At 47.7% G+C, this 14,454-nt stretch overlaps 1 protein-coding gene across 12 annotated transcripts in view; it reads right to left on the bottom strand.

The window, feature by feature from the left end:
* The window catches only part of atp11a (ATPase phospholipid transporting 11A), a 292,743-nt gene that overhangs the window by 36,891 nt on the left and 241,398 nt on the right, over positions 1-14,454 (bottom strand). For all 12 annotated transcript variants that reach the window (XM_067986665.1, XM_067986669.1, XM_067986666.1 and 9 more), the window contains 2 exons: positions 9,849-9,952; positions 1,911-2,076 (listed from right to left, as the gene is read on the bottom strand). In XM_067986665.1, the coding sequence (XP_067842766.1) occupies positions 1,911-2,076; positions 9,849-9,952 (270 nt within the window). The remainder of the gene's footprint in view (positions 1-1,910; positions 2,077-9,848; positions 9,953-14,454) is intronic.

Genomic DNA, 14,454 nt, shown 5'->3' with positions numbered 1-14,454 from the left:
GCCGCCTTCTTGAACCGCTGCAGTCCATGTGGTGAAGGTTCTCCCACAGTGCTGTTAGGAAGGGAGTTCCAGGATTTTGACCCAGCGATGATGAAGGAACGGCGATATATTTCCAAGTCGGGATGGTGTGTGACTTGGAGGGGAACATGCAGGTGGTGTTGTTCCCATGTGCCTGCTGCTCTTGTCCTTCTAGGTGGTAGAGGTCGCGGGTTTGGGAGGTGCTGTCGAAGAAGCCTTGGCGAGTTGCTGCAGTCCATCCTGTGGATGGTACACACTGCAGCCACAGCGCGCCGGTGGTGAAGGAAGTGAATGTTTAGAGTGGTGGATGGGGTGCCAATCAAGCAGGCTGCTTTGTCCTGGATGGTGTCGAGCTTCTTGAATGTTGTTGGAGCTGTACTCATCCAGGCAAGTGGAGAGTATTCCATCACACTCCTGACTTGTGCCTTGTAGATGGTGGAAAGGCTTTGGGGAGTCAGGAGGTGAGTCACTTGCCACAGAATACCCAGCCTCTGACCTGCTCTTGTAGCCACGGTATTTATATGGCTGGTCCAGTTAAGTTTCTGGTCAACGGTGTGGGATTGATGGTGTGGGATTCGGCGATGGTAATGCCGTTGAATGTCAAGGGGAGGTGGTTAGACTCTCTCTTGTTGGAGAAGGTCATTGACTGGCACTTGTCTGGGGCGAATGTTACTTGCCACTTGTCAGCCCAAGCCTGGATGTTGTGCAGGTTTAGCTGCATGCTGGCACGGACTGCTTCATTATGTGAGGGGTTGCGAATGGAACTGAACACTGTGCAATCATCAGCGAACATCCCCATTTCTGACCTTATGATGGAGGGAAGGTCATTGATAAAGCAGCTGAAGATGGTTGTGCCTCAGACACTTCCCTGAGGAACTCCTGCAGCAAAGTCCTGGGGCTGAGATGATTGGCCTCCAACAACCACTACCATCTTCCTTTGTGCTAGGTATGACTCCAGCCACTGGAGAGTTTCCCCCCTGATTCCCATTGACTTCAATTTTACTAGGGCTCCTTGGTGCCACACTTGGTCAAATGCTGCCTTGATTTCAAGGGCAGTCACTCTCACCTCACCTCTGGAATTCAGCTCTTTTGTCCATGTTTGGACCAAGGCTGTAATGAGGTGTGGAGCCGAGTGGTCCTGGCGGAACCCAAACTGAGCATCGGTGAGCAGGTTATTGGTGAGTAAGTGTCGCTTGATAGCACTGTCGACGACACCTTCCATCACTTTGCTGATGATTGAGAGTAGGCTGATGGGGCGGTAATTGGCCGGATTGGATTTGTTCTGCTTTTTGTGGACAGGACATACCTGGGCAATTTTCCACATTATCAGATAGATGCCAGTGTTGTAGCTGTACTGGAACAGTTTGACCGGAGGTGCGGCTAGTTCTGGAGCACAAGTCTTCAGCACTACAGCCGGGATGCTGTCGGGGCCCATAGCCTTTGCTGTACAAACCAGGCTTCTAATGGCAGATGAAACTATTGCCTGCTCCTACCCTGCCCTCAGAAGAAACTCTTGGCCTGCTCTTTGGGGCGGAGACCCGATGTTACTGTGTCCCACCCCATACCTGCCCAGATTACTCCCCAGGCCCTGAGGACAGTTCAGCATAGAGTGAATGGATATTTGCTCTCTGTGATTGCTGCGTAATTAAAAGTAACATACTACTCAATATGTATCCATGTTCTTTAGACTTATCGCTTAATTAACCTGTTAGGTACCAAACAGCTGTGAATTTAGTCAAACGCGGAGCAACATTTCACCCACGATCTATTTTCGTCTTTTACCTGAATGAAAAGCATCAATATGTTCATTGCCAGTTGTGACACATTGCACTCAGACAGCAATTGCTGCTGTTATTCACTGTTAATTTCTGACTCCGCGCACTGAACGTTACCTGAATTTTTTCCGCTGCTGTTGGCCAAAGCTGCTTGCAGATCACTTTTTTAACTACATCTGGCAGGAGGCTGACTGTTATTAGCAGGATAATCCCTAACCAGGCAGGACCCGTTGAGAGCATCTGCATGAAGACATAGTACATTCTCTGGTAATTCAGAAAAGGCCTGAGAAGAAAACAAACATCATCAAGGAAGAGAAGGGGCAGAAAAACCTGCTTTTAGAGATAATAGGATGTGAATAAATACACCAGGGCATACTTGCAGCTCACGCCTGTCTATAAGATAAAGAACTAATGTTTCATTTGCTGCATCATATTCACAGGTTTGCCAGCCTTGTACACTGCAGTGTGTGCATAATTGCTGTTCATATCCTAATTTAAAAGGGTGCACAAGACCTTCAATTTTCCTTTAGCTTAAGTATTTACACAGATCAACTTATTTTAAATTAATGGATGGAAAATTGAGGCACCAGGTGCTTCTGGCAGGAAGAGATAATTCTGGGCCAAGTTTTATAATGATGCCCTCTCAGGTGGACATAAATATCTCATGACACAATATTGAAGAGGAGCAGGAATGTTCTCCCCAGTGTCCTGGCCAATGCTTATCCCTCAATAAACATCACAAAAATAAGATAATGTGGTCATTATCTCATTGCTGTTTGTGGTACCTAGCTGCGCGAAAATATGCTGCCCTGTTTCCTACATTACAACAGTGACTACACTTCAAAAACTACTTCATTAGCGGTAAAGCACTTTGGCTCCTAAAAGGCGCCATATCAATGTGACGTTCGTTCCTTACCGGTGTGGCACATTGTGTCCAGTTTTAGAATGATGTCGTCCACATTGTGTCCAGTTTTAGAATGATGTCATGGACACTGCGTCCAGTTTTAGAATGATGTCATGGAACACTGTGTCCAGTTTTAGAATGATGTCATGGACACTGCGTCCAGTTTTAGAATGATGTCATGGAACACTGTGTCCAGTTTTAGAATGATGTCGTGGACACTGTGTCCAGTTTTAGAATGATGTCGTGGACACTGTGTCTAGTTTTAGAATGATGTCATGGACATTGTGTCCAGTTTTAGAATGATGTCATGGACACTGTGTCCAGTTTTAGAATGATGTCGTGGACATTGTGTCCAGTTTTAGAATGATGTCGTGGACACTGTGTCCAGTTTTAGAATGATGTCGTGGACACTGTGTCCAGTTTTAGAATGATGTCGTGGACACTGTGTCCAGTTTTAGAATGATGTCGTGGACACTGTGTCTAGTTTTAGAATGATGTCATGGACACTGTGTCCAGTTTTAGAATGATGTCATGGACACTGTGTCCAGTTTTAGAATGATGTCATGGAACACTGTGTCCAGTTTTAGAATGATGTCATGGACACTGTGTCCAGTTTTAGAATGATGTCATGGACACTGTGTCCAGTTTTAGAATGATGTCGTGGACATTGTGTCCAGTTTTAGAATGATGTCATGGACACTGTGTCTAGTTTTAGAATGATGTCGTGGACATTGTGTCCAGTTTTAGAATGATGTCGTGGACATTGGGCTCGATATTAGGAGGGAGGCAGGTTGGCAGCAGGGGGGTCGACTGGGCGCATGGGTAACGCGCCCAGTGAATTTGGACTGCTCCGCACGTGATTGCAGCTTAATTGAAGGCACTTACCATGGCTTCCGGGTTTCCCGTTCCAGACCTGCGCAGCGGGCGCACTGTGCACCTGCATCACAGGCTGTCAGCAGGAGGAGCTCTATTTAAAGGGGCAGTCCTCCAATGCTCCTCCTGCAGCAAAGAACCAATTTTGGATCATGGAGCAGGCCAGAGGCAAGGCTGCTCCAAATTTCTCTGACTCCTCACTCCAGGTGCTGCTCGAAGGGATGAGGAGGAGGAGCGAATTTATTTTTCCATCGGATGGGAGGAGGTGTCCTCCCTCCGCCAGATACCTTACAACTGGCCTTCCAAGGCTTCACACAAGTCCTCCAAACTGTGTCCAGCAGGGTGGAAGGAGTGATGTGGGCCTGGGCCAGGAGAGTGATGATGGTGAAAGGGGACATGGAAGTGGGGACGCCACTCAAAGCGCTCCCACGTCTCACCCGTTGCCCCCCATCTCAACCAGTAGCCGCAATGCTGCCCCCACTCCAGGTGGCTGAGTCTGCCCCTGCACAGGTGCAGGTGGAGCAGCCTTTGGAGGGGCCCTCACGGGCACTGAAACCCAGAGTGCGTCCGCGCAAAGCATCTCATCGGTCAGGGCATGGACAAGAGCAACCTGCCACTACCTCTGCTGAAGCCACAGAGGTAGCACCACGTAGGGGTTTCTGTAAACGTAAGGCGAAGGTTTTATGAGCACAAAGGGGATGCACAAGGGTGTAAGATAAAATGTCATGTTTTTGATTTACTTTTGTTTGTTTTGCAAAAAATCATTAAAAATTGTTATCGCCACTACTGCCAGTTCTTTGCAAATCTTGTCTGGTTCGTGCAATAATGCCCTTTCCTGAGGATCACCATGAAGACCCACAACTGATTTTTTAAAATATTCGTTCATAGGATGTGGGCGTCGCTGGCAAGGCCGGCATTTATTGCCCATCCCTAATTGCCCTTGAGAAGGTGGTGGTGAGCCGCCTTCTTGAACCGCTGCAGTCCGTGTGGTGAAGGTTCTCCCACAGTGCTGTTAGGAAGGGAGTTCCAGGATTTTGACCCAGATACGATGAAGGAACGGTGATATATTTCCAAGTCGGGATGGTGTGTGACTTGGAGGGGAACGTGCAGGTGGTGTTGTTCCCATGTGCCTGTTGCCCTTGTCCTTCTAGGTGGTAGAGGTCGCGGGTTTGGGAGGTGCTGTCGAAGAAGCCTTGGGAAGTTGCTGCAGTGCATCCTGTAGATGGTACACACTGCAGCCACTGTGCGCCGGTGGTGAAGGGAGTGAATGTTTAGGGTGGTGGCTGGGGTGCCAATCAAATGAGCTGCTTTGTCCTGGATGATGTCCAGCTTCTTGAGTGTTGTTGGAGCTGCACTCATCCAAGCAAGTGGAGAGTATTCCATCACAATCCTGACTTATGCCTTGTAGATGGTGGAAAGGCTTTGGGGAGTCAGGAGGTGAGTCACTCGCCGCAAAATACCCAGCCTCTGACCTGTTCTTGTAGCCACAGTATTTATATGGCTGGTCCAGTTAAGTTTCTGGTCAATGGTGACCCCAGGATGTTGATGGTGGGGGATTCGGCGATGTTAATGCCGTTGAATGTCAAGGGGAGGTGGTTAGACTCTCTCTTGTTGGAGAAGGTCATTGACTGGCAGTTGTCTGGGGCGAATGTTACTTGCCACTTATGAGCCCAAGCCTGGATGTTGTTCAAGTCTCGCTGCAGCGGGCTCGGACTGCTTCATTATGTGAGGGGTTGTGAATGGAACTGAACACTGTGCAATCATCAGCGAACATCCCCATTTCTGTCCTTAGGTTGTAGGGAAGGTCATTGATGAAGCAGCTGAAGATGGTTCGGCCTAGGACACTGCCCTGAGGAACTCCTGCAGCAATGTCCGGGGGCTGAGATGATTGGCCTCCAACAACCACTACCATCTTCCTTTCTGCTAGGTATGACTCCAGCCACTGGAGAGTTTTCCCCCTGATTCCCATTGACTTCAATTTTACTAGGGTTCCTTGGTGCCGCACTCGGTCAAATGCTGCCTTGATGTCAAGGGCAGTCACTCTCACATCACCTCTGGAATTCAGCTCTTTTGTCCATGTTTGGACCAAGGCTGTAATGAGGTCTGGAGCCGAGTGGTCCTGGTGGAACCCAAACTGAGCATCGGTGAGCAGGTTATTGGAGAGTAAGTGCCGCTTGATAGCACTGTCAACGACACCTTCCATCACTTTGCTGATGATTGAGAGTAGACTGATGGGGCGGTAATTGGCCAGATTATATTTGTCCTGCTTTTTGTGGACAGGACATACCTGGGCAATTTTCCACATTGTCGGGTAGATGCCAGTGTTGTAGCTGTACTGGAACAGCTTGACTGGAGGCGCAGCTAGTTCTGGAGCACAAGTCTTCAGCACTACAGCCGGGATGTTGTCGGGGCCCCATAGCCTTTGCTGTATCCAGTGCACTCAGCTGTTTCTTGATATCATGTGGAGTGAATTGAAGACTGTCTGCTGTGATGGTGGGGATATCGGGAGGAGGCTGAGATGGATCATCCACTCGGCACTTCTAGCTGAAAATGGTTGCAAACGCTTCAGCCTTGTCTTTTGCACTCACGTGCTGGACTCTGCCATCATTGAGGATGGGGATGTTTGCAGAGCCTCCACCTCCCGTTAGTTGTTTAATTGTCCACCACCATTCACGACTGGATGTGGCAGGACTGCAGAGCTTTGATCTGATCCGTTGGTTGTGGAATCGCTCAGCTCTGTCTATAGCATGTTGCTTCCACTGTTTAGCATGCATGTAGTCCTGAGTTGTAGCTTCACCAGGTTGTCACCTCATTTTTAGATACGCCTGGTGCTGCTCCTGGCATGCTCTTCTACACTCCTCATTGAACCAGGGTTGATCCCCTGGCTTGTTGGTAATGGTAGAGTGAGGAATATACCAGGCCATGAGGTTACAGATTGTGCTGGAATACAATTCTGCTGCTGCTGATGGCCCACAGTGCCTCATGGATGCCCAGTTTTGAGCTGCTAGATCTGTTCTGAATCTATCCCTTTAGCACTGTGGTAGTGCCACACAACACGTTGGATGGTGTCCTCAGCTTGGTTTGCCTTTGTTGTGTCCGGTGCCTAGAGGTCCGTCCAGTTTTATTCTTATTGTGACTTTTTTTAAGCGAAATTTTACAACTGAGTGGCTTGCTAGGCCATTTCAGAGGGCAGTTAATAATCAACCACATTGTTGTGGGTCTGGAGTCACGTATAGGCCAGACTGGGTAAGGACGGCAGGTTTCCTTCCCTAAACAGCATTAGTGAACCAGATGGGTTTTTACAATAATCCGGTAGTGTCATGGCCACCATTACTGATACTAGTATTTTATTTCCAGATTTTATTTAATTAATTGAATTTAAATTCCCCAGCTGCCGTGGCAGAATTTGAATTCATGACTCCGGATTATTAGTCCAGTAAAATAACCACTATGCTACCGTACCCGTACTGATGCCACCCATTGTGTCACTGCAGAGTGGGTGTAGGTGTATTTGCAGGGCTCTTTTGTGCAGACGAGTGAGAGACGTCGGCGATGTCCCTGGTGGCACACTGGAAGGATGCGGAGGAGAAGTTGTTGAGGGCAGTGGTGACTTTGATAGCGACAGGTAAGAAGATGGTGCTCGGGCCAGCCGGGAGCAGCTCGGCACGAAGGAGGCTGCAGATGTCCACGACTTCATGTCAAGTGACTCTGAGCCTCCGTGTGCACTGCTGCTCAGAGAGGTCCAGGAAGCTGAACCTCGGTCTGTAGCCCCTGTGGCGAGGGTAGTGCCTTCTGCAACGCATCTCACTTTGCGGTTGCCCTCCCTCCTGCTTTGCAGGTGGATGTGTCACAGCACTGTGTTGTGGAGCTCCATGTGTCAGAGGTGGACGGCGTGGCCGGCGATGCTGTTCGTCCTCCGAGGAGGTCATGACTGCAGCTATGGCGTCCCCCATCCAGAAGATATATGTTTGAGGGGGTCTGAAAGGTAGGTATATGTGTCTGCACACCGGGGTTGAGGTTGCAAGTTGGTGAATTTTCGTGTTAGGAGGAGGGTGGTGCAGGCCAAACTTTGTCCAAAGTGACAGAGTGGCCTCCTGCAATGAGTGAGGGTCTCCCTCTCCACCCTGTCAAATGGACCTTTGCAGCTGCCACAGGCTGGTGGCTGCAACACATCCATTTCAATTGGGAGTATTTCTCCCATTATGGGAAACACTCAGTTTAGATGAAAATCCCACCCCCCCTAAAATATCCTACAAATCAGGTCTGCTAATGACCTGAAGTATCAAAATAATTGCACTAAGTGGGATCCCGCCGGCTTTAATTGCTGGTGGGAATTCCGCATGCGGGGGCTGCGCGCGCATCACTGGGGAAACCGGAAGTGGGCGGGTTGGAGCCGGGCTCCGGACCCGCCCCAGGAATCCCCAAATTTTCGGAGCCCACCCCGCCATGAACGCACTGCCTCGGATGTCCGAAAATCGAGCCCATTGTATCCAGTTTTCGAATGATGATGTGCACAATTTGTCCAGTTTTAGAATGATGTCGTAGATACTCTGTCCAATTTTAGAATAATGTCATACACATCCTCTCCAGATTTAGAATGATGTCGTGGACACTGCGTCCGGTTTTAGAATGATTTAGTGCACCTTGTGTCCAGTTTTAGAATGATGTCATCCTCACTGCTAAAGCCCAGTGTCAGTTGACCTGATCTGCTTCCCACGAACTGAGAGCTCTTTCCTCCCCTCTCCACCACAATGCAAATATTTTGCTGAGGTGCTTCATGCAGATTTTATTTGGCCCATTTCTTCAGTGAGAAAGGCATTTGCTGCATTGGTTTGAAAGTTCTGGTCTTGCTAAATTTTAATGAAAAAGTAAATGTAAGTTCTAAAATGATGCTCCAATTTTTCACTAAATTATGCAGAGAGGAACTTTAAACCTACTTAGCTGTGGCTGCAAAAGTAGAAATTAATATTTGTGCATGAACCAATTTTTACATTTGTTACTCTCTCAGTGCATAGTGACAGGACTCATTAAACACAGACTCTAATAGACTGGATCGACAAAAATACAGATTGGAGAACTGGATCAAAAGTCATGCATCCGATTTGTGGCATTCCTAAATTTCCAATGATTAAAATTGGGAATACTGCCAAATGGACATGGTGACCCATGTGCTTAATTCTATGATCTACGCTCCCGTTGTGTTAGGCTGTGTGCCAGGGGTGGAGGGTCATTGAATTTTCCCATAGCTGCCAATTTTCTGCTCCACACAGTTCTTCCTGCTTTTCATACTTGTCCTATTAATGTGAATGAAAAAAATATTGGCCCAGAAAATGGCAGGATGCACCTGCCTGCACCCTTCATCACTGACCTTCGAAATTTTGTGGGGTCGAGAAAGGAGTCATGAGTAGTGGGTCCCCCTTAGTTTGGGGGTGCATCTGGGGATCCGTCCCACCAAAGAAGCTGCTGGTTGCTAGGCCAGGCGGGTACTGTCCCCCCTCCCTGTAAAGAGGAAGCGAAAGATGCTGCCCCAATGGCCACCTTCCAACTGATGGTGGCCTCGCCAGCGACGCCCACATCCCGTGAACGAATAAAAAAAAAGTCTGATGGAATGGCCACACAATGGGTCGATTTACTATAAATAGTATTCATGGCCCTCGTCACCTGCTCCAATTTCATTTCCGATATTTATTTCTACACAATTGATGTCTTCTTTGTTTGGTTCATTTTTCCTTTACCCAACAAGAGACATTTTAAGGAAGTTAAGGTTTTATTTCACTATGTCACTCAGTGATAAAGCAGCTGTGTTTAAATAAATTATAGTTAGATATGCACTTTAAGTGCCATAATCTACAAGGCTACGGACCAAGAGCTGGAAAGTGGGATTAGGCTGGATAGCTCTTTTTTGGCTGGCACAGACATGATGGACTGAATGGCCTCCTTCTGTGCCGTAAATTTCTATGATTCTATTCTAGGTGCGATAACATTCCATTACTGACTGCTCGAAAGTATACACAACTCAATTACACATTGAAAAGAATGTGGTACTTTTATCACATTGACCCAATGACCTGTACTATATGCTCATCAAATGCTGTCCAGCGACATCAATTCAATTCTTCCAATATATATTTGTGCAGATAATAAGCCTTACCAAACAAATATTTTTGTGTTTAAACCTGACCGTTTCTCTGTCCTTTTGAAAACCTCAGTTATATTAAGGGGAATCATCAACTTAAGTGTTTTGTTTTACAATGAACATGTATTTTACATACACTTACCAGATAATACCTCCCCAGAGCAGCGAGAAGATGATGTAAAACAGCAGCGAACCCCATATCACAAAGTGATTTATCCATGTCCAGTGACGAGTGTCCAGTGCAAGCTGTGAAGACCAGAAATATCACACGTTTGTAACTACCCAACCTTTATGAGATATACAAGTACAGGATGAGAGACACAAAACAGCAGAGGGGTGAAGCAACAATGGCGAAAGCCCAAGACCAGTCTATATGCTCTAGGTGACACTTGGAAATCATCTTCAAACATTTTGCAAATTAATTTCAGGCAATATTGAAATTTTTTTATTTGTTCATGGGATGTGGGTGTCGCTGGCAAGGCCAGCATTTATTGCCCATCCCTAATTGCCCTTGAGAAGGTGGTGGTGAGCCGCCTTCTTGAACCGCTGCAGTCCATGTGGTGAAGGTTCTCTCACAGTGCTGTTAGGAAGGGAGTTCCAGGATTTTGACCCAGCGACGATGAAGGAACGTCGATATATTTCCAAGTCGGGACGGTGTGTGACTTGGAGGGGAACATGCAGGTGGTGTTGTTCCCATGTGCCTGCTGCTCTTGTCCTTCTAGGTGGTAGAGGTTGCGGGTTTGGGAGGTGCTGTCGAAGAAGCCTTGGCGAGTTGCTGCAGTGCATCCTGTGGATGGTACACACTGCAGCCACAGTGCGCCAGTGGTGAAGGGAGTGAATGTTTAGGGTGATGGATGGGGTACCAGTCAAGTGGGCTGCTTTGTCCTGGATGGTGTCAAGCTTCTTGAGTGTTGTTGGAGCTGCACTCATCCAAGCAAGTGGAGAGTATTCCATCACACTCCTGACTTGTGCCTTGTAGATAGTGGAAAGGCTTTGAGGAGTCAGGTGGTGAGTCACTCGCCACCGAATACCCAGCCTCTGACCTGCTTTTGTAGCCACAGTATTTATGTGGCTGGTCCAGTTATGTTTCTGGTCCATCGTGACCCCCAGGATGTTGATGGTGGGGGATTCGGCGATGGTAATGCCGTTGAATGTCAAGGGGAGGTGGTGAGATTCTCTCTTGTTGGAGATGGTCATTGCCTGGCACTTGTCTGGCGCGAATGTTACTTGCCACTTATGAGCCCAAGCCTGGATGTTGTCCAGGTCTTGCTGCATGCGGGCACGGACTGCTTCATTATCTGAGGGGTTGCGAATGGAACTGAACACTGTGCAATCATCAGCGAACATCCCCATTTATGAACTTTTGATGGAGGGAAGGTCATTGATGAAGCAGCTGAAGATGGTTGGGCCTAGGACACTGCCCTGAGAACTCCTGCAGCAATGTCTGGGGGCTGAGATGATTGGTCTCCAACAACCACTACCATTTTCCTTTGTGCTAGGTATGACTCCAGCCACTGGAGAGTTTTCCCCCTGATTCCCATTGACTTCAACTTTACTAGGGTTCCTTGGTGCCACACTCGGTCAAATGCTGCCTTGATGTCAAGGGCAGTCACTCTCACCTCACCTCTGGAATTCAGCTCTTTTGCCCATGTTTGCACCAAGGCTGTAATGAGGTCTGTAGCCGAGTGGTCCTGGCAGAACCCAAATTGAGCATCAATGAGCAGGTTATTGGTGAGTAAGTGCCGCTTGATAGCACTGTGAACAACACCTTCCATCACTTTGCTGATGATTGATTGATGGGGCGGTAATTGGCCGGATTGGATTTGTCCTGCTTTTTGTGGACAGGACATACCTGGGCAATTTTCCACATTGTCGGGTAGCTGCCAGTGTTGTAGCTGTACTAGAACAGTTTGGCTAGAGGCGCAGCTAGTTCTGGAGCACAAGTCTTCAGCACTGCAGTTGAGATGGTGTTGGGGCCCGTTGCCTTTGTTGTATCCAGTGCACTCAGCCGTTTCTTGATATCACGTGGAGTGAATCAAATTGGCTGAAGACTGACTTCTGTGATGGTGGGGATATCGGGAGGAGGCTGAGATGGATCATCCACTTGGCACTTCTGGCTGAAGATGGTTGCAAACGCTTCAGCCTTGTCTTTTGCACTCACGTGCTGGACTCTGCCATCATTGAGGTTTTCATTTCCCATCCTCACTCAGAAAGTAGTTCACTGAACGCAAAATGTCATGGCAGGTTTTTAAATAGTTTACCATTACATGGTCATCAATCAGCTGAGTACAGTCCAAACACTTGGGAAAGGTTGCTGGAATTTTTTTTTAAAACTAAGAAACTAATAGATCTCCTGTAGCACTCGAGGATGTGCTGCTTTGTAACGATAAGAGTGGTATAGATCCCCTGTGGCACTGCCGTATATGCTGCATTGTAATGACAGGAAGAACTATCATTATGTATGCGAGAACTGAGTACAACGGAGCACAGAGTACAGCTGAGAATTTGGTGAGTGTGGGAGTTCGGTGAAGTGGGGGAAGGAGGTGCTGCTTTGCTTTGCTTTTCCTAACTTTTTCCGCAGAGCGGCAGTGGACCTGAGCAGCAGAAGACAGAGTGGGGATAAAAGCAGCAGCAGACCTGCAACAAGAGAAAATTACTGTGCGACGTCACAGGTGAGGCAGGAGAGTACGAGAGATGAGCACAGTATAAAAGGAGAGTCCGAGAGCGGGAGGAGTCTGAGAGGTGAACGCAGTGTAAATCTAAGGAAATCATGGCAGCAGAGCTCACACCCGTGATATGCTCCTCCTGTAGTATGTGGGAAGTCATGGAAACTACCAGTGTCCCTGGTGACCATGTGTGCAGGAAGTGTGTCCAGCTGCAGCGACTGGCTAACCGTATTTTGGAGCTGGAGCTGCGGGTGGATTCACTGTGGAGCATCCGTGATGCTGACACTATCGTGGATAGCACATTCAGTGAGGTGGTCACAAGGCAGGTAAAGATTACACAGGCAGAAAGGAAATGGGTGACCGCCAGGCAGAGTAAAAGGACTAGGCAAGTAGAGCAGGAGTCCCCTGGGGCCATCTCCCTCTCAAACAGATATACCGCTTTGGATACTGCTGGGGGGGATGGCTTAGAATCATAGAAGTTTACAACATGGAAACAGGCCCTTTGGCCCAACATGTCCATGTCGCCCAGTTTATACCACTAAGCTAGTCCCAATTGCCTGCACTTGGCCCATATCCCTCTATACCCATTTTACCCATGTAACTGTCCAAATGCTTTTTAAAAGACAAAATTGTACCCGCCTCCACTACTGCCTCTGGCAGCTCGTTCCAGACACTCACCACCCTTTGAGTGAAAAAATTGCCCCTCTGGACCCTTTTGTATCTCTCCCCTCTCACCTTAAATCTATGCCCCCGCATTATAGACTCCCCTACCTTTGGGAAAAGATTTTGACTATTGACCTTATCTATGCCCCTCCTTATTTTATAGACGTCTATAAGATCACCTCTAAACCTCCTACTCTCCAGGGAAAAAAGTCTCAGTCTATCCAACCTCTCCCTATAAGTCAAACCATCAAGTCCCGGTAGCATCCTAGTAAATCTTTTCTGCACTCTTTCTAGTTTAATAATATCCTTTCTATAATAGGGTGACCAAAACTGTACACAGTATTCCAAGTGTGGCCTTACTAATGTCTTGTACAACTTCAACAAGACATCCCAACTCCTGTATTCAATGTTCTGACCAATGAAACCAAGCATGCTGAATGCCTTCTTCACCACCCTATCCACCTGTGACTCCACTTTCAAGGAGCTATGAACCTGTACTCCTAGATCTCTTTGTTCTATAACTCTCCCCAACGCCCTACCATTAACGGAGTAGGTCCTGGCCCGATTCGATCTACCAAAATGCATCACCTCACATTTATCTAAATTAAACTCCATCTGCCATTCATCGGCCCACTGGCCCAATTTATCAAGATCCCGTTGCAATCCTAGATAACCTTCTTCACTGTCCACAATGCCACCAATCTTGGTGTCATCTGCAAACTTACTAAACATGCCTCCTAAATTCTCATCCAAATCATTAATATAAATAACAAATAACAGCAGAACCAGCACCGATCCCTGAGGCACACCGCTGGTCACAGGACTCCAGTTTGAAACACAACCCTCGACAACCACCCTCTGTCTTCTGTCGTCAATCCAATTTTGTATCCAATTGGCTACCTCACCTTGGATCCCATGAGATTTAACCTTATGTAACAACCTACCATGCGGTACCTTGTCAAAGGCTTTGCTAAAGTCCATGTAGACCACGTCTACTGCACAGCCCTCATCTATCTTCTTGGTTACCCCTTCAAAAAACTCAATCAAATTCGTGAGACATGATTTTCCTCTCACAAAACCATGCTGACTGTTCCTAATCAGTCCTTGCCTCTCCAAATGCCTGTAGATCCTGTCTCTCAGAATACCCTCTCACAACTTACCCGCTACAGATGTCAGGCTCACCGGTCTGTAGTTCCCAGGCTTTTCCCTGCCGCCCTTCTTAAACAAAGGCACAACATTTGCTACCCTCCAATCTTCAGGCACCTCACCTGTAGCTGTCGATGATTCAAATATCTCTGCTAGGGGACCCGCAATTTCCTCCCTAACCTCCCATAACGTCCTGGGATACATTTCATCAGGTCCCAGAGATTTATCTACCTTGATGCGCGTTAAGACTTCCAGCACCTCCCTCTCTGTAAT

This window comes from Heptranchias perlo, chromosome 6, assembly GCF_035084215.1.
Source record: "Heptranchias perlo isolate sHepPer1 chromosome 6, sHepPer1.hap1, whole genome shotgun sequence".
Classification (NCBI taxonomy): domain Eukaryota; kingdom Metazoa; phylum Chordata; class Chondrichthyes; order Hexanchiformes; family Hexanchidae; genus Heptranchias; species Heptranchias perlo.
The sequence above is the reverse complement of the archived record's forward strand: the minus strand, read 5'-3'. Positions and strand labels throughout refer to the sequence as shown.